The 21,197-nt window shown below is 37.7% G+C and overlaps 1 protein-coding gene across 7 annotated transcripts in view; it reads left to right on the top strand.

Moving 5' to 3' along the window:
- NCKAP5 (NCK associated protein 5) overlaps window positions 1–21,197 on the top strand; it is a 1,340,286-nt gene that overhangs the window by 463,955 nt on the left and 855,134 nt on the right. For 6 of the 7 annotated variants that reach the window (XR_005218940.1, XR_005218939.1, XM_037850400.1 and 3 more), the window contains one exon: window positions 19,209–19,337. Coding sequence is in view for 4 of the 7 variants with exons in the window: in XM_037850400.1 (XP_037706328.1) it covers window positions 19,269–19,337 (69 nt within the window). In the remaining 3 variants the exon portion in view is untranslated. Of the gene's footprint in view, window positions 1–19,208; window positions 19,338–21,197 lie in introns of those variants that run through there. The other variant, XM_037850404.1, reaches the window with a different exon arrangement.

Raw genomic sequence — 21,197 nt, 5'->3', positions numbered from 1 at the left:
CCTATTTTTCATTTAGTTTTTGTCTCCATTTTTCTCATCCATCCATACACTGGCTAAAGGGAGTGTGATCCACAAGGTTTTCACGATCACACTGTCACCCCTTATAATCTACACTGTTATACAATCGTCTTCAAGAGTCAAGGCTACTGGGTTGGAGTTTGACAGTTTCAGGTATTTACTTCTAGCTATTCCAATACATTAAAACCTAAAAAAGGTTATCTGTATAAAGTATATATACGACTTCATTTGAAATCTCTCAGCCAGTGAAACTTTATTTTGTTTCATTTCACATCCTTATTCTTGTCAAGAAGATGTTCTCAAACCCACGATGCCAGGTCCAGATTCATCCCCGGGAGTCATATCCTGTGTTGCCAGGGAGATTTACATCCCTGGGTGTGAGATCCCATGTAGTGGGGAGAGCAGTGAGTTCAACTGCCAAGTTGGCTTAGCTAGAGAGACAGGGCCACATCTGAGCAACAAAGAGGCACTCAGGGGGAGACTCTTAGGCACAATTATAAGCAGGTTTAGTCTCTCCTTTGCAGTAATGAGCTTCCTAAGGGCAAGCCCCAGGATAGAGGGCTCCACATACCAAACCATCAATCCTCAATGCATCAGAACAATTTTTAATCCACTAATTATCATTTTGATTACATCTTGTCTATATGTTATCTTGGTAATTGGTGTTTTACTTCAGACCATGATTTTTCTTTTCCAGATTTGTAATAGACCCGTCTTCATATCTACTTATTCTTGTTTCTTGTTCACCTGTTCCTGCATCACAATATATTCTCTTTGTGAATGTTTTTCCTCTTAATGTTTTGATTTTTACCCAATCTTGATGTCAGTTTTACTTTGTTTCATCATTTTCATTTCTTTGGCAGTGAAGTTTTCTCCTTAGATTTTGTTTTGGCTGTCCTTTTAGTATTACTTTTCCTGTACTTTAAAATTTCCATTTCCTCTTGAGTGGGACTTTTTCGCCTATCTCGCTGTACCCTCCACTCCACCCCAATCTAAAGGATCTGTGGATGCTTCCCACAAACTTTCCAGGCACGAAGTTCAGAACCAGGTTTAAATGAGTGCTTTGATGCCTGTGTCCTGTGATATAAAATTGGGCACCTGTCATAAAGCCAGTGAGCTAGCAAATGACTTGCTGCAGGTGCTGTCTCTGAGACTTTTTTCCCTTCCACTGTGCAGGCCAGCATCCCTATGTAAGCTGTTGACCCAGGCATCAGATAGATTTTACTAATCTTTTTTTTTTTTGAGATTGCTGGAACATTTTCCCAGACTATGCTTTCAATGAAGACAGACTGCCTAGCTTTGTCTCAAACTACTTATGAAAAACCTTTGGTATCTGAACCTTATTAGGTGTCACACACTTTCCCATTTTCACTTGCCTCTAGACCCAAAAGTCAGTAACCTCTTCCTTCTCGGACCTCAGCTTTTGGTTTATAGAGATATTTATCTTGTTTATATATTCCAAGGACTTTACCTTTGACAGCTGAATGTCTTTTTCAACTACTATCTGGTGGGAGAGTATTACTTTGAGTCCCCACTTATCCTTAGTTGGGCTTCAGAGTAACCATGAATTCTTAAAATTGTGCACAGAAATGTATGTATGTTAAATATTTATATATTTCTAGGGTGTTGGCCATTGAACTTCCTCTGATTCTCAAAGCTTTTTTTTTCAAGAGCCTCTGACCTAACGACTCTTTCTGTTCGACACATGATATATTTCCCAGGAAAAGACCTAGTGGTCAGAATTTACTTTAATTTTCTTCCAAGACACTTAATTACATTTTCCACCTTCAACAATATTAGCATAATTTTAAAAGGCCAACAGTACAGGGACTGCTTTGGAAAGGTTTGAATGGAGTCCACCCAAAGTAAAATTGAAATTCAGCTTCATGGTGATTTTTTTTTCTTTTTCCTTTTTTTTTTTTTTTTGGCAGCCAAAGGAAATGCTTCCTTTAATGTAGTAAAATGCAAATATTTAATCAAGGCAACATGTTTTAAATGATATGATTATTTATTGATGTTTCGGCCTCCTAACAACTGTGTTTTTCTGAGGGTTTGGGAGTTAAATGCAGTTTGTTTGTTTGTTAAATGTCGATGAATGCATTTTCAGCAAATATTGGCTTTTAAGCTAAAATTAGGGTTGTGCATTTGGTAAGTGTTCAGTGTGTGCTGATAAAAGATGATGGAAGTCCTTTGAAATTTATTCTAAGAGCTATGATTGACTAGGCCAGGCAGCCAGTTTAAATTTAATTCAAATATACTGCATACAACCTCTATGAGACTTTTCCTTGGTTAATAAAAATAAAACAAAAATAACATTGGAAAATGTGAGTATATTACTTAGAACTAAAATAAATGTGACTGCATTGCTTAAAGCAGAACATATAAAAATGAATAAATTGAAGTATGAACTAGTTATTCCATTTGAAGCTTAAAAGAGATATAATGCAAGGGTGTTTGATCTTGTCACTTCTATTCAACATTGTACTGGAGCTTCTAGCCAGGACAACTAGACAGAAAAAGAACTAAGAAGTATTGAGATTGGAAAGGAAACATAAAACTATCTCTGTTGCAGATAACATGATCTTGTATCTAAAAAATCCTAAGGACTCCACTAAGAAACAATCTGAACTAATAAATGATTTTAGCAATGTGGAAGGACTGAAGATCAATATGCAAAAATCAGTTGTATTTCTATACACTAGCGATGAATAATCCTCAAATGTAATTAAGAAAATGATAGCATTTATAATAGCAACAAAAGAATAAATCACTTAGGAATAAATTTACCAAAATAAATGCAAGAACTGTACACTGAAAACTAGAAACATTGTTAAAAGAAATTATAGAAGATCAAAATAAAAGGAAAAACATCCCATTTTCATGGATTGGAAGAATGGGCATTTTTAAGATTGCTATACTCCTCATATTGATTGACCTACAGATTCAGGGCAGTCCATATCAGAATACTGGCTGGCTTTTTTGCAGAAATTGACGAGCTGATTCTAAAATTCATATAGAAATACAAGGAACCCAAATAACCAAAGTGATTTTAAAAATGAAGAACAAAGTTGGAGGAGTCACAATCTCAAATTTAAAACCTATTACAAAGTTACAGTAATCAAGACAGCATGAAACTGGTATAAAAATAGACATAGGTCAAAGAAATAGAATTGAAGGTCCGGAAATAAACTCTTATATCTATGGTCAATTGATTTTCAACAAAGTTACCATGGTAATTCAAAGGTGAAAACTAGTCTTTTCAACAAATGGTGCTAAAACAGCTGGATATCTACATGTAAAAAATTGAATTTGAACCCCTACCTCATACTATATACAAAATTTATCTCAACATGAATCATAGACCTAAACATAAAAGTTAAAATTATAGAACTCCTAGAACAGGAATTGGGTTAGTCAGTGGTTTCTTAGCTAAGACACCAGAAGCACAAGCAGCAAAAGAAAAAAAATAAATTGTACTTCAATGAATTAAAAACCTTTGGGCATATGAGAACACCATGGAGAAACTGGAAGACAACACACAGAATGGCAATAAATATTTGCCAATCATATATCTAACTGGGAACTGGTATCCATATTATATAAACAAATCAGCAGTAAAAAGACAAATCACCCAATTAAAAAAATGGGCAAAATGTCTGATAGACATTTTGCCAAAGACAATATGGAAATTGCCAATAAGCACATGAAAAGACACTTAACATTATTAGTCATGAAGGAAATGGAAATCAAAAGCACGAGATACCACTTCACAACCACTAAGGTGGCAATAGTGAAAAAGAGATGGTATAGTAAAAAAGGTGGACAATAATGTGTTGGAGAAGACATAGGGAAGTTGGAACTTTCACACATTGTCAGTGAGAATGTAAAATGGTTAAGCCACTTTGGAAAACAGTTTGGCAGTTCCTCAAAACACTACATGCAAAGTTACAATTTGACCCAGCAATTTCACTCCTAGTTATATATCCCGAAGAAATGAAAACATATATCGAAAAAAAGTACACAAATGTTCCTATCATCTTTATTCATAATAGCCAAAAAGTGGAGACAACCTCAAATACCCAACTTATGAAAGATTAAAAATGGTATCTATTAAGTGATATATTATTGAGCCATAAAAAGGAATGAAATACTGATATTTGTACAACATGATTGAGCCTTGAAAATATGCTGTGTGAAAGAAACCAGTCACAAGACCTCATATCGTATGATTCCACTTACATGTAATGTCCAGAATAGGAAAATCCATAGAAACATGAAGTAGATTAGTGGTTTCCTAGGGCTGATGGGGCAGTGGGTGGGGAGAGGCAGGGCAGGAATGGGAAAAACTTCTAATGTGTATGGAGTTTCTTTTTGGGAAGTTGAACATGTTCTAAAATTTTATTGTGTTAATGGTCCCATGATCCTGGATATACTACAAACCACTGAACTCTACACTTCAAATTGGTCAATTTTATAGTATGAAATGTATCTCAATGAAGCCATAAATAAACAGATGTAATGAATTTGAAACTGAAGGTCCTAATCTCTAAATTATTTTACAGATGAAAATATTTTGGGGCCATAAGAGACCTTAGAGGTCATTTAATTCATTTTAGTGAGATGAGGAAACTGTGGACAAGAGAAATTAAATAATAGATGTTTATTTAGTTACAGAACCAGAAATACAAACCTTGTATTTGAATTTCCAAAATATATATAGATTTGCTAAACCCTGCAGATACCATCTACACAGGAAAATCTGAGGTTGTAGATAGTTCTGGTCATGTAATTAGCCTGGCCTATAAAAGTATCTACATATGACCTAGAATAATTTTTTATAGGTGATACTGAAATACTAAAACTAGCAAGAAAAAAAAAAGGTAAATAAATAAAAAGATTACAGAAGCATATACTTGTATACTTTGGAGAATCTATTAAATTAAAAAATATATAGAATTGTCTTTGAAGGAGACAATCGGTGCTATAATGGTATATATGAATAGCTAAAAATTATTCAGTAACTCAAGTAATATTTTAATTTTCAACTAAGGAGAAAAACTTTTATGCTTTTAGAATTTGTTCTATAACTTATGCTAATTGCTTCCACTGTTTGATTCACATAAAAGGAGAGTAAATTATCTTTAGAAAGAAAGTTTTCCTTTTCTGTGTCTGCATAGGCAGGTGATGGGAAGTTAAGTAGCCCCTCCTCCTTGCTGGACTTAGTTTTTTGTGTTTTTATTCAAAACCTCAATCTTCTATTCTTGGAGTTTTAGATGAATTCAAAATTAAAAATTAATTAGTAAATTTTAGAGAAGGAACGTGGTTTCGAGAACTCATCTAGTCCAAAGTTTGCAAATTTATAGCTGTAGACTGCATCTTTCTCGGAGATATGTCTTAATTGGCTTGCAAAATATTTCTTAAAATCTAAGACATCTTTAAAAATTGGGAGGTTTTACCTAAATCTCTGGATTTCTGGCTTCCCTGGAAAAATCTGGGAGTTTGGAAAAATGGGCCTTTCTCCCTGCATGGCGGTTGGGGTTATTGGCTGCAGGTAGATGCCAGACATCCGAGGAGACGAGCTACATGCTGCCCAGGTGGGCAGAGTTCCCTCGGGGCCAGCTTCACTCAGGAATACCACTTCCTGACCTTTAAGCATTTGTGTTTGCAAATGCTGACTTTATCCAGTCAACTTCTTTTTTCTGCCCTTGCCCCATAGGCACTTCACTAAATGTGTGTACACCTGGTAAAATAATTTAGAACTCAGTGCCACTTTTGTGACATTCTATCTGTCCAAAAAGCCATAAGCCTTGTTGATTATATAAGAAAATCTAGTTGAATTTCCTAAAGAGGAAATCTATAAACTTGAAAGTACTTTGAATCTTTTGATAGAAACATTCTGAACTGGGATGAAATTGGTTCTTGGGCCAAAAAAAAAACCAAAAAAAACCAAAAACCCTTAGATGCCACAATGGTTTGTGGCCCTCCAACGACCACAACAGGATGTAAATACATATACAGTTATTCTGTGTTATTAACATTTCAGTGGAGAGGTGAGTGATTAGGAAAGTTCAATAATGGCTCCTTGAGGGGTGGGCATGGGGGTCGGTAATGAAATTTAAAAAAAGTTGAGAAACACTGAGATAGAGGGAGGGCTCAGAAAGAGTTCTATCTGGTCTGGTATTTTCCTGTCAGATGTAGCTCCTCTCATAGGAAGAATCCCAGATAGATGTGTAAAGTATATCAAAATCAGTTACAGTGTAGACCAGCAACGCACGATGCCATCTAATACAACTGCTGAAGTAATCAACATTTGTTTTCCATGACAACCAGGGGGAAAATAGGAACTTGTATCATTTCTGCCTTATGTATAAATGGTTACACAACACCCATTTTGAAGAGTAATTTGACAGTAGTGTGACTGGTAAATCAAACATGGGCACAAACCATTTCTCTTTATGTGGAGAGACCCCAGACTTTGTTCTTCACTAAGATGGCCTCATCCAGAGGTGTGGCAGTTGGTGTGTTGTCAACAGGGGCACTTCAGCTCTCCTCCCCAGTAAGCTCCACTCTCCGGTGGGTTTCTTCACCGCATGGTGGTCTCAGGGTTCCGAAAGAAGGGTGAAAGCTACGTTAAGACCTACCTTCAGAACTCAGTGTCACTTTGCCACATTCTTTCAGTCAAGATAGTCATAAGACCTACAGATTCAAGGAGTAGAGGAATGGACTCTACCCCTAGACTACAAGAGCATCCCAGATGCACTTCAAGGGGAATGATGAGAAGACTCAAGGATATAATGATGTAAATTCTCTCCTACATAATCTATAAAGTTAAACCCAATCCAATATCTATATGGCACTTTTTATAGAGCATAACAAGCTGATCCTAAAGTTCAATTGGGAGACAAAAATAAACAGGAATAGCCAAGAGAAGTTCTAGACAGAACAACAAGGGGAGTTTACCTGTAAGATATTAAACTTTATTAAAGCATCATAATTAAATCAGCATGGTATTGGTGCAAGGATAGGCACATGGCTCAATATTTTAAAAGTGGAGAGGCCAGGAAAAGAATCAAGCATAGGTTGAATTTTTCATGATTAAGGGTGCATTTTAAATTAGTTGGGGAAACTTCGACCACAGAATTAATATTATATATATTTTTGTAAACAAATGTAGGTAAACCTATGCCTTATATCATGGACAAAAGTGTAATACAGATGGTATCACAAAGAATTAGCAGAACATAATGGAAAATATTCTTCTAATTTAGAAAGTATCGAGGAGATTAATACATTTGACTGCAAAAGAATTTTAACCTTTTTTACAATAATGAACAAAGAGCCATGAGACAGATGAGGAGAAAATATTTGCATCACCTATTGGCAAGGAATTAATATTCAAAATGTGTCAATAGTTTCTACAAAGAAATAAAAAAGGAACCAATGGGAAAATGGGCAAATGATTTAAGCAGGCCATCCAGAGAAAAATTACTTAAATGACTAACTCATGTAAGAAGATAGCTTCACTAATAATTATGGAATGTAAATGAAAACACTAGGGTCTTGGGTGCTTTTTGTTTTTAACCAACCAATTTAGAAAAACATAAAATGGACTTTTTCAGTGATGACAACTTTGTGGAAAACAGGTTTTCCCTGGTGGTAATGTATGTCCTTAAAATATTTTTTGGAAGGTGATTATGCAATTTCCATCAAAATTTTAAAATATTTACACTGAAATTCCACTTTTATAACTCTATGCTTTAGAGAGAAACTCTGAGGCACAAAAGATGCATACACAATGCTCATGACATTACTGTCTGTAATCAGAAAATGCTGGCAATGGTTTAAATTTCTACCCATAAGTTAATAAGCAATTTATTGGTTCAATAGACTAATACAAAGGTGTAAAAAATGAATTAGGTCCACATGTTGAATATATCAGGTGAAAAAATATATAGTCACAGAAATGTAGATGTTGATCCCACTTACATAGAAAGAAAAAAATCAGTATTTATAGATTTACACATATTGGAAGGCAAATGAAGGGAATGATGAGAAGTGATTACTAAAAGTGATTAACTCTGGGGAGAGGAATTAAGGGGAAAGTGGAGGTGTGCAACTTTCACTTTGCACTCACACGCTTTTTTAATACTTATATCTTTTACAAGGAGAATGTATTTATTAAGGTTTATATTTTTGTAAAAGAATCTGAATAAAAGATACGAGCATCTCATAGATTTTCATCAAATTTTAGGAAATTACAGAGACAGTAACAAGGAGGGTGAGAGTTTTTCACAAGGGAAAATTTTGAAGAAACTAAGGGTATTTTGCTTGGGTTGGAAACAACTTAATACTTTTTGCTCTAGGGAACAGAGATGGCCAGTGGGTGAAAATCTAAGTCATATTAGATGTTTCTAACCATTTAAGATATCCAAAGGTAAAATGGGCTGTGTGAAAGGCAGTGTGTCTCTGGAAATCAAGCAGAGACAAAGCAACAGTGTGTTAGGATTATATTAGACACAATAACTATATTGGTAGGTAAGTGAAGAGGGGCCCAGAAGAAACTATTTAAACCTAAGGTTTTGGGATTCCAACTGTTCTGAGTGGCATGTAACAAAACAATTATTATATAAGACCTAGGGTATAATTCATGAAATAGATTATGTTAAGAACTAAGTCATTGTAACATCTAGCAACATCTAGGTACATAGAGAAGTTCTCTATTTTAAGTTTTGGATCTTCTGCTATCAGAATCGTCCAGAAGCATCAGCTTATTCGAAGTGCAGACTTTCAGGTTCTATCCCAGGCCTACCGAATCAGAATCCACATTTTAATGAGATCTACCAGTGCTTCCTATCACAAATTTGAGAAGCCCTGCTCTATCCAACTATCCTCAGAACTCCTTTATTCCTGAGCCTTCAAAGCCTCCAATAAAAAACAACTCATCGCATGAAAAAACAAATGCCCAAATAATCAGAGTTTTGGTTATTATTGCTAACAACCAAGGAGAAGACAAGAGAAAAAATGATATGTCTATAAAACCTAAACTTAACGCTTTGTGGCTATTAGTCTATTTAACCCTTAAAGAGACTTTAGCCCATCTCCCTTCCCACCAATAAAGAGCACTAGATTTAATTAAACAGTGTCTAGAAAAAGATAAATATCTTTGAGTCTTCTCTCATGCATTTCATTTTGACAGCTGTTATTACTTAGGGCGTCTTTAATGTCATATTCAACAGTTTATGGTTTATTAAAAATTCTTTCTTTTGTTTCCATTGCATTAATGGTTTTTAAGGTTAATCCCTTAATCTTGAATTACTTGGCTTTTAGCATTTTTTTTTTTTTTTTTACATCAGGATTATTTGGGGCAGGGGGTGAAAGAAGGTTACTATACAAGGAGCCTGAAGAGAGTAAATAACCTCAAAGTGAAAAAAAGTGCCCAGGTAATTGGCAATATTTTAATTACCAGCTAAAGCTCTAATAGAAATGAATTGGTTTCCGATTTATTTTACTATGTCCATTTCCTGAATCATTTTGGTTTCTCACTGTGTGCAAAGACATTTAATGGAAAATAATGAATTCAGCAACGTATGGGGACATCACACTTAAACCCTTTTGCTGGATTTTCAGAAAACATTGCTTTTCATAAACAGTTTTCTTAACAAGTCATGTTGCCTCTCAGCAGGCTTTGCAGAATTTAAAGCATACTCTCCCCAACTGGTCCCAGATGGAAATACTCTCTTGAAATTGGATGGCTTTTTAAGTGTAGCTCTCCACAGCCTTCTCAAAGAAAAAAAAAAAAGCTTGAGCAGAATGCATTTAGTAGCACAGGCAATAATTCCACAAGCATCCCACTTATTTGAATGTTTTTGCTTTTGGCAGTGGAATTTTTTTAATTTAATTAACTCATTAATGTTAGCAGATGACACAGTGTGAAAATGCTTTTCCCTAGTCACTTATCTGAATATTCTTCCAATCCACTGGCATTGTGTGCACACTTTATCTATTTATTTATAAAATTCATTTATTTATCTGTTTCATTTCTACACTGACTTCCCCCTAAGGATTCATGGGCAACATGTAGACATTTCGTGTAATGAACTGGAAACCTTTCTTAAAGCAATGAATGGAGGAGAAGAGGAGGGGAGGCTAAATAGCGGGGAAAACCTTTACAAAGAAAGACTGGGAGAGAACAGATGGTTTGAGAAGAGCAGCCAGGGCTGAAATGCTCACCCTGGCCCAAGCCCCTGTCATTCCGTTTCTTAGTTCTTAATTCATACACTGTAAAAATGCAGCAGTAGTTTATGGCTGGAAATCAGCTGGCAATGCCTCAAGCGACAGTAAAAGAAAGTCTTTCTTGATCATCTCTACTAGAAAGTCGACCTTCTTTGTTCTGAATTCATTCATTCTTTCACTCACACTTTGATTTTACCTTCTATTTTACTAATCAATATACAAATCTTCTCTCCCCTCTTAGATTTTAAGCTTCTTTAAAACTTTTGAATATGTAATTTACATCTTTTTTTCTTTTTTCTTCCTTCCTGTTCTCCCTCCCACCCTCCTTCCTTTTCTTCTCTTCTTCCTCCTTCTCCTCTGCCTTTCTCTCTCTCTCATATTTTTCTCTGTGCTTATTTTTCTTTTTTTTAATCTTCACAGCCTAACATAGGGCCTGAACAAAACAGATATTGAATAAATATTACCAACTTTGAACAAAAGGAATTACATTGACTGATTACACCTAACAACGATTGAGTATCTACTAAGCTACTTTAAAGTATGCACCATTTTAATCCCCAGAGCAGCCTTGCTGAGACGATTGCTGGCATAATATTATTTTAATTTTATAGATGAGAAACTGAGCCCAAGAGACATTAAATAAGTTGCTTAAGGTCATAGAATGTGTAAGTAAGTGGCAGTGGCAGAACATGAGCTCAGGACTCCAGGATTGAATTCCAGGATGCTGCTACCAGGGTGTTGGTGACATGGGACAGTCGGTCTTGATGGAATCTCCAACTGTGATGAGGGAATTTCTGTGTCCCAGTTGAGAGAGAAACATAAATCCCCCAGTTTCTCTAACAAACAAATATTGGTAAAAGAAAGGGTTGGCACTGAAATATATACTTTATATATATATATATATATATATATATATATATATATATACTTTAAAAGAGTATAGTTTATAGTATATGAATTAGATCACAGTAAGAATATATTTTTTTAAAATAGGGTAAGAATATATTTTTTTAAAATAGGGTTCAAAATTATTGAAATTTGGAAGTTTTAGAGGTTCCAAGAGTTTTCCCTAAGGAATTTAGTTCAAATTAATATCAGTTCTTTAACTGTTTAAGTTTGTTAAAGGCACACATAGAGCAGTAACCAAGATGCCCAGGGCCAGACTTCACTGTGGTTTTTCGGTTTGTCTATGTTGGAGGGAACCATTTATCTGAGAAGGGGGACAGGGGCAGTGGTTCTTAAGGGTCTGACAATTAGACAGAAGCTACTAAATATTCTGGTTGAGAAGCTGAATAAACATGAGCTCATGAAACCTTTTTTTTTCAAACCAGTTTTCATCATCCTACAGAATTTACCTTCACTTCAAAGAAAAAAGCTGTTGCACCATCCCTCGGAGACTGTTTCCAGCCACTAAACTGCCTGGCAAGGATGAACACCACGTTTGGGAAATCTGTTCATGTTCAATCTTCTACTAAATCAGTTTCAGGGGGCTGTTATGATTTAAATAGACATTTTATGGTTGAAAACCTCATAATTTGGCATTTTTAAAATACTCATGGCCAGGATGGACATGGCCCTTTTTGTGTGTGGTTGGTATTGTTCGGTCAGAATACACATGCAGATGCACACGTATGCATACACGTAAACACATGCACAGACGCACACTCAGCACACAAACATACACGTGTGCACGTAAATATACACATGCTCAATACATACATACTCAACACATTAAAACATCACACATGTGTGCATGCACATACACACATGTTCACATACATATGCTCACATATTCAGTGCACAGATATATTCACATATGCACATTCACACACAGGTCACACACATACACAAACACTCTTACTCACACCCCTACTCATGTACTTCAGAAAAGAATGAATCAATAGCAGAAAGCTATTTAGTCAATAAATCTTCCAAATGGAAACTGCTGTGTGCATGTGCGTAAAAATATAAGGAAAGCCAACTGGGCTTCTGCAGTCAGTAGATTAGGATGAAAGAATTTCAGTGCACTGGCTTGTCAGACATTCTGATTGGTAGCTATAAGCAAATCTTATGGATTCATAATTTCTTCTTTTTCCCTCCCACTATTTTCACTTTAAAATGGGAGTAAGGTGTGTATGGAGGACAGTAGGGAGAAAGTAGAGAGCAGTTTGGAAAGCCTTTGAGTTCTGATTTTCTGTCACTCTTGTTCTCGGTGTTTGAATTTCTTTTCTTCATTCTCTAAGTGATGGCTTCACTCTGAGTTTCTTAGAAAATTGTGCATTAATGTGGAATTTGCATTTAATATTTCTATCTTTGGTCCACATGATTCCCTATATGGAACGAAATCCAGTTTAAACAAAACCTGGTGAACCTGAGAGTGAATGGTAGGAAGAAAGGGAGTGATCTGAGTTGATGGTACTTAACATTCTTTTCTTCAGGACCAGGGTTTGCAGATTAAGAATTGTTTATTGCAGTGGCTAAAGAAAGGCTGTTTCTTCTGCCAACTACTGTGTGTCCCTCAGCCCATGGGAAAGGGAAGGAGATCGCTAAGGGGCTAAACCTTTACCCTCTCACACTGGGCTCACTTGGCCGCATGGTGGAATTGCTTCCACCCCTGGTGATTCTGATTAATTTAGTCTGGGACTGGGCCTAGGCCTCGGGCTGTAGTAAAAGCGCTCAGGTGACTCTACTGTGCAGCTGAGTTTGAGGACCACTGCTCTAACCTGGGGGTTGCCAACCTGGTTTCTATCACAGGTGGATGCCTGGGTGCCATGGCCCTAAAAAATCCAGTGGCCTGGGCTGGGCCCTGCACACAGGTTTTCTTTTAAAGCTCCCCAGGTGATTCTGAGGGGCAGCCAATGGACAACATCTGCTATGTTGTCTGGGGTGGGAAACTTGCAGCCCTTTCTGTCTTTGCTTGACTTGGCATGTTCACTCCTGTCGTCCATCTTTGAGTAACCCCCATGGAGGAAGGACCCAGCATGCTGGCTGCTGCAGGAGGGTTGCCGATAAGGGTGACACTGTCTATGTTCCCAGGAAGTTTATGAGGCTGTAAACAATCACTGTCCATTGCTTAATGCGGCTGGTTGAAAAATACCGTTGAGTGTAGATACGGAAGGACTTTCTCCCTTGTTACCTCATTGAAACCTCACAATAACCTGGTGAGAAAGGCAGATTAAGAAACGTAAACTCACAGAAGTTAGGAAATGTGCTCAAATTTACATGGCAAAGAAGCTGGGAGCCCAATCTAACTCCTAATCCAGAGCGCTTTGGCACTACCATTTTTCTTCATTTCTTTTGGCGCTGCCATTAATATGTCAAAGCAGGGATGGGAGTGGGGATTCGGAGACACAGAAATTGGGATGGAAAAAACTGTTTTTAAAATGTATGTGAGAGTGTGTGACGCTGTGTATGAGGGAGCATGCCTTGAGGTTTTCTTTAATGGCGTTGTTTGATTACTATTGCTTGAAAATGATGCAGCCCATTAACAGTTTAGATGAAAATAGAAACAACCGGCTTCTTTAGGAATATTAAAAAGTTTGTCTAGCACTGAAAGGTCAATAGTGTCAGTGAAGAAAATTAAAACCAGAGTTTATTAAGGCCAACTCAGATTTCTGTAGATAGCTAGAAGGAGGAGTTTTATCAGCCAGAGATAGATGTGCCTGAGGGGGCAAGAAAAGATCAATATCAATGGCCATCAATGAAAGGATGCTTCATTGCCTGTCTTCCTTCAATTCAATTTTCCTTCCCATGAAGGGAGGGAGAGGCTTCTAATCCTTCACTCTGGAACAGATGTATATTCTTTTATAAGCAGAGATGTGAGAAGATAGGAAAAAAATCACGACTGGGTTAATGGTACTTTGTAAGTGAAGGCAAGACCTAAGCAGTCACTTTTAGCTTGATGATATTTTAAAACCATGACAAAATCTTTTTTCTAAGACTTGGGTGTGTCTGTATGACTTTGGCTAAAAAGGCAACTGCAGTGTTATACATGTGTGCAGGATTTCTTGGCATCAGCAACCTTATATCGCTACCCTGCTCTTTATGTGTTCACAAAGATAGCGGCACACAGTTATTTGTTCATTTATTAATGCGAACAACAAATGCTCATTGAGTTTCTGCCATGTTGTTATATGCCAGGCATTATCCTACCTAGAAGGGCATAGAACAGAAAATAGCATCCCTGCCCTCCAGGGGTGTAGTGTCTAGTAGGAAGTTTAATTCTAGCCTTTGATTTCAGAAAGCTCACATGAAGGAAGCAATGTGTTGCCTAAAGAAGGTTGGCTGCTATATTAGTTAGGGTTCTCTAGGGAAACAGAATCAACAACAGATATCTGTAAATATAAGATTTTATAAAAGTATCTCATGTAACTGTGGGGATGCACAAGTCCAAATTCCGTAGGGCAGGCAGCAAACTGGCAACTCTGATGAAAGTGTTCGATGCACTCCTCGGGAAATGCTTCGCTGGCTAGCCAAAGATGAAGTGAAGGTTCCCTCTTTTTCTCCCTTGAAAGTTTTCAACTGATTGGATTAAATCCATCTGATTGAATTCTCTCATTGGAAGACATGCCCTTTGTTGATGTAATCAGTCACAGCTGCTGTCAGTTAACTGCTGCTTTAATAAACAGCCTTCTGGTTTATTAACCAGCCGCAAGTGTCCTTGCAGTAACAGGGCAGTGCTTGCTTGACCAGACACTTGGGCACCATCACCTGGCCAAGTTGACACATGAACCTAACCATCACAGCTGCTTATCCAAAGGGATCTCCATGTGGTGTGCCTCAATCATTGGAAAGCCCAGAAAAGAGAAAACATTCTAGGAATTTCAAGTAGAAGGAGATTTAAAGTAGGGAATTGGTGCTGGAGGTGCTGGAAGGCCTGGAGGAGCAAAGGGGTTAAGGGGCTGGTACCCAGAATTCAGAAAGCTGCTGCTGCTCTTTCTTATGCTGAGCTGTCAGAGGAATCACAAGAAGTTGCTGGAGTCTGTAGTCACTTGCTCTTTCTGCTGTTTGGGCTGGAAGCTGAGGGCCTTTTCCCTTCCTTCCACCTTATGTTCTCCTCTTGCTGCCTCTCATTCACAGAATCCAATGATCTGTAGATTCTGATCAAGAAGTCTTGATATTGTAGTTCCAACTCTAGACCCACAATGCAAAGAAGAGTATAGAAGGGCAAAGGTGGGGCTGGGAGCTGACAGACAAGTAGCCAGCAGAGACAGGGAGGTCTTAGGAGTAGCCACAGCCATCCTGGGCTGATTTTTACCGCAGTCTTTTAGACTTAGGAATTTGATTATTAGGACTTTGAGAGGTGATCAGGCTTTGAAATATGACTGAAACAAACCAGACATGCAAATAGTAAATATAAAAACATCAGATGCCAAATTGTAAGTTTGTACTAAAAAAATGTAACTTTTAAAATGTTGCCTATATTATGTTTTTGCAGACAACCACATTCTTCTTCTATAAGTAAGCCTTGTAGAAATCCAAGGATATACAATAAAATTGGAAGGTTGCTTGATGACAGTGCTTTATGAGCAAGGGGACTTGGTTGGATGACACCAAGGGCAATGTAATCCCAAGTTATCTTTGAAATCTGCCATATTCATTTCTCCTCTAGACCTCCTATCACCACTGGCTAGATGTACATGTGGGGTGTACTCTCTCCTGCATAATGTTGGAGATGGAGTGTATCAGCCCTGTGAACTTGTCTTTTCTTGACCACTTGCCTTTTCATATTGGAACATCCTAGTTGCCCTTTCTTTTCTTTTGGGTGGCCTTGTTCATATCCTTTTGGATAACTTGATAACATTTCTATGATGCTTTCCTTGATCGTTTTAACATGCAAGTTTTCAAGTATTTGGGTGCTTACACTCAGGCTGATAATTGGCAAGGATACACTGCTACAGTTATACTGCTTGTTGCCACTATCAGTCCTGACTGTACTATACCTTTCTGATTGACCAATACCTGAGTGGTACCAGCTGCTAAATATTTTAAATATTACCTCTGCTCATGTTTTTGGCCCCATAAAATATGAAAAGAAATTCACTGAGTCCCCCAATTGAACCAGCCTTCCAGATAGGCAGACTAGACTGAGACTGTCCAAAGGATCTCCATTTCCCCAAATGGCAGCCTCTTCAGCCGATTATGAAGCCTAAAATCCACTTACTATGGTTGTTCCTCAATGAGCATGATCATATTCACCAGAAGGGACAATCAATCCATCTACCATTTAAAACTCACCTACTGTGTGCCAGGCACTGGCTAAAACTCTTTACATGGATCTTCTCATTAATAGTCACAACCATCTTACAATGAGAAAAGTCTTATTATTAACCCCAAATTTTATAGAATCAACTGAGGCTTAAATAACTTGTTTAATGTTAGCAGCAAGTAAGGAATAACCTCTGCATTTAGAAGAGTCAAACAAGTTACCTTAGCCTACCAGACCCTGCACGATCTTGCTGTTCCTTATGTCTCAGAACTTTTCTCACATGTTTTCCAAGCTTGCTTTGTTCCTAAGAACGTAAGAAGCTATTTCTCAACTCAGGGCTTTGACTGAGAGGTTGGTCCCTATACCTGGAATGGTTTTTGCCTACCTTTGTACATGGCTGCTCCCATCTGTATCATTCTACCTAAATATTTCCCTCTTCCCCATACTTGACATTCTATAACATCATCCTCTGTATTATTTCCTTCTTAGCAGGTATCTATCACAGTCTGAAGTTACAATTGATTGATTGATTTTCTATACTCCTCCAACCCCCATCCCCACCACCCAAACGTAAGTTCCGTGAAGGCAGGAACCTGGTCTTTCTTATACATAGTTGTTGTATCACTCATATCTAAGAACTGGGTCTTCCATGTAATAGGTGCTCAATAAATACATGCTAAACACCAAAGGGTAGTCTATTGTGACTGATCAAATCCCAAGGCTGTTTGGCATTAAGATTTAGGATGGGATGTCTTTGATGGAGGGAGGAATTCAAGGTCTGGTCAGTTTCTGTGGCTAGATTCATCATTACAGAGGGTTTCTGAGCTACCAGTTAGGAATGCAGTTGCTGAATTGAGGAGGAGGGCTGCAAATTGGATAGGAATAGCTGAAAGTAGGAAAAGACAGCCCCCCCCAACAAATTTTGGTTTCTTTAATAGTTTTTCCATTAGCAATAGTTCAGAACTAACTTTCCTCTGAAGAAATACCTCCCAGAGTGTATTGATTCCTGCCAACAAGCACTAAGAATTTACTATTTGTAAATTACTGTTAGGTGGCTATGATGATTACGAAGGCAAGCCCCCGAGGACTTCTATGAAATTGGAAGACAAAGTCATTGCCAAATGGGGTGCTCTAGGAAGGTATTGTGGATTCGATGGGACCTGAGCCAAGCCCCGGAGCAAGCTAAGGATTTAGGCTAAAGGGAGGTGAGAGGTAAGATCAGAAGGCCTTAGGAATGTGCTTAATGTGTTTGGGGATTGTAAAAGACTAGTCAGCTGGAAGTAGACCTTGAACATGACACTGAAAAATTTGGATTTTATCCTGAATTTGAAAAGGACTCCTGTGAGTCTCTGAGTGTACCCGTAATGTGTTAAAATCAGTGTTCCCGAAAGTGAGAGATGGAATGACTCAGATGAGGAGGGAGCCTGAAGGATGGAAAATGAATGCCTTGGTTTCCCATGATGGACCATGACTTGGGTGTACCTTATCTTGGGCATGGCCATCGGAACCCCCTTCCTGGTGGAGGAAGGCAAGAGGAAGCCACATGCTGTGGGCAGTGTCCTAGAGTCTGTTGCATCCACGTTAGACTCCAAGCATTTGAAAGTGGTGAAACCTACTTCTTTTCAATTTTATCTAAAATTGATTAGTATAGCGTTTTATTAAGTTCAGCTGTCTATTAATTATTTCTGCTTCTGTGTCAGCAGTACAATGCCTATATATGTTTATGAGGATTATGAGCAATTTCTGTATTTCAAAGTGCCTTCTGCATCAAGGACATATTAAATTCTGTTGAGTATTTAAATATTTAGGGTTAACTGTATTTTAATGTAACCTGTAGGTAACTATAACTTACATATAAGTTATAATTTATTGCCTTTAAACCATTTCCACATACATCATTTGCTCCCCATTATTATCCATTTTTATAGCTGAGAAAAATGAGTTCAGAAAGGCTGATGACTTTTCCCAGGTCACTTGGTAATAAGCTCAAGCCACTCCCCAACCCCGCCTTTTTTTTTTTTTTTTTTTTTAATTTTAAGCCCTTTATATCTTGTTGATTGGAAAGCAGTACATAATTCATATTGTGAGTCCTTATTAACCAGAGTACTTAATTATTCCAGAACAAGCAATCTCATTGGAGTGCAGTGATGATGTCTGAGATGGTAAAATGCAAGGTGTTCAGTATGTACTCATTGGCACTAATGATGTCACTCACTATCCATTCTGAACCAGTCTGTCCCACAGGGAATGTATCTTATAATGTTCTTCACGTATTTTCAAATTAAATATTTTTAAATTAAATCTTGACAATAATGTTCATCTTTCAATTTCTCCTCACTGGGCCTCGGGTTCTGTAACTTGTGATTGTGGAGCATGTTTTTGTTGGTTTGCTCTCATGGAATTTGCAGGCAGCATCTCTGTGCAGAGTAAGAGAATGATTCTGGCCAGCAGAGAGAGGACGGGTGTGGAGCATGTGTGGCATGAAACGGACTGTTTGCTTTTTTCCACAGTCTGCTGATTTGACCTGCAAACCCATTTCCCAACTCCATTAGCACAACCTATAAAAACACAGTGGCTCCAAAAAGACAACTCTGACATTTGCAACCCAGAGAGCTCTTTTGAATTGAGAGAACCCAGTTCCATAATTTGGATCTGGGTATTTTTCAACACTTGTTCTGATTAGAAAGTTAACAATAAGGGCCTAAACCTTGTTAACTTGGACAGTAAAACACATGTTTGCTCTTTGCAGTGACCCTGGAAACAGACGGGGATTTCTTATAAATCACAAAGGAAATAAATAATCTCACCCATGGAGGGAAAGAGACAGCTCGACAAAAGGGACTTTGGAAAAAGGCTATCTCTAGACAGCAGTCTTGTGGTAAGTACTAAATATTCATTTGCCACTCGGTATGTTTTGGCTTAAAATGCATTATTCTTTGCTATTTCCTGAACCCTGTGCTTTCAAATCCTCCTCCACTCCAGTTACCCCATTAGCGATATCTCCTGGGATTTTGTTTCATTTATTTTTTATAAACTCAAAAGCCAGCAAATTATTGGAATGTTTGTATAGTGTCTTAATAGGCAAATGTCATAATCTGTCAACATTATATAGAATTACATTAATTCCAGCTGAAGACGAATTTAGCCTATACAAAAACACTACTGTATAGCTGCTGTCCCATGCCAAGCTTATATATCGTTGTTCCATCACCCGTTTACCTTAACTTTGGGGGTAAGTTGAACAAGAATTCCACACAACTTCAAATATTGAAGAGTCAAAAAAAGTCTTTGAGATCTTCTTAGGTATGTAAATTAACTTGTCCATAAACTTTCTTTCTAGGAGTTTTAATGCTGATGAGCATCATTCTTAGGAATCTGGTTAGGGCTGCTTTCAGGTATAAGAATCTGGTTTGTCCAAACAAGTAGACTAAGGTCCTGAATTTGGAAGGTTATCCACTCCTTTAGTCACTGAACTAAGATGTGCAGGGCCACCTCTTCTATTTTACAATGAGTGTGAACACAGCAAGAAATCAAATCAAGTGAGTTACTCCTTTCTCCTTTGCTCATCTACTGAAATAGACATTTTGCTTGTTTCCTTCTAGGTGCACAGTAGCTGTTCAATAAATGATTTGTTGAGTTGATTGATCAGTTGTGCCTTTCAGTATCTGCAGCTGCAGATTAGCTACTTACCTGGGGCTGCTGAGGCTTCTATTCACAAACTGTTCACATATGTGAGTTTCTGAGATTTGAGGAAAAGATTGCATTAAGCTTTTGTGTCGAGTTCTTCTCTTGTTTTTAGAGTCAACTTCCAGATCTATGTGGGCTGTGCAATGTTCAGCATACCTTTAGCAGCTGAGGACTTTATTTGGGTTTTAGGTTCCCCCAGATACGACTCCTTCTTACCTCCTAGTTCTTGCTATCTCCAGGCAGAATGTGGTGAATGACATGTATATAGGGGTGTGTGTGTGTGTGTGTGTGTGTACTTGTATGTCTACTCTCTTTTAATTTCTAGGGACACTTGGGATAAAGAAAAAAATTTTCAGTGTCTCATTTCCATCTTTTCTGTGTTATTGCAGAAGAAAAATATGTCTTAAATGTTGACATGCCAACATGGTTTGTATTATGCCTAACCGGGGACAAAGATGCCCATATGTTATGATGTAAGCAGCTCAAATAGTTCCTCTTAACCCAAAAATATCATCCTTGTTGGTTGGTCCCCTAAAGTCCAAAATCCTGCCTTAGATCCCTACTAAAATACAAATTCCCTATATAGGCAAACATCCTGAGCTATTGTTTTTCAATAATTCATAATAGCATTCATTAAAAAAAAGCTTTGGATCATTCCAAAATGTCAACCAAGTGAGCAGAATTTTCTTGAGGGAATAGGTAAACAGAAGGATGAAAAATCCAGAGCTTTGAGAGGCAGCGCTGAGGTCAGGCAAGACAGGGATGAGGGAAGGTCCCCATGGGAGAACTGGGTACCTGAATATAAGAGAAAGGGGAAAACAGTCAGAATGAAATCTTTACCCACGTTTACATTTTGCCTAGGGGCAACCTTGAATGTAAACATAAATCAAAGCCTGTCATATTACCATTACTAACTTAAAGCCCCAAGCCAAGCTTGCATCCTCTCTGGCATTTGGCCAGACCCTGGGACTTGTGGGAACTGTCAGTCTGTTACTGGACTTCCCAGTCTAGAAGAACGCTGTGAAAATGAGAACATATTGCTTGGTACTAC

The sequence above is a fragment of the Choloepus didactylus genome, chromosome 9 (genome assembly GCF_015220235.1).
Source record: "Choloepus didactylus isolate mChoDid1 chromosome 9, mChoDid1.pri, whole genome shotgun sequence".
Classification (NCBI taxonomy): domain Eukaryota; kingdom Metazoa; phylum Chordata; class Mammalia; order Pilosa; family Megalonychidae; genus Choloepus; species Choloepus didactylus.
This window is presented reverse-complemented; position numbering and strand designations above follow the sequence as displayed.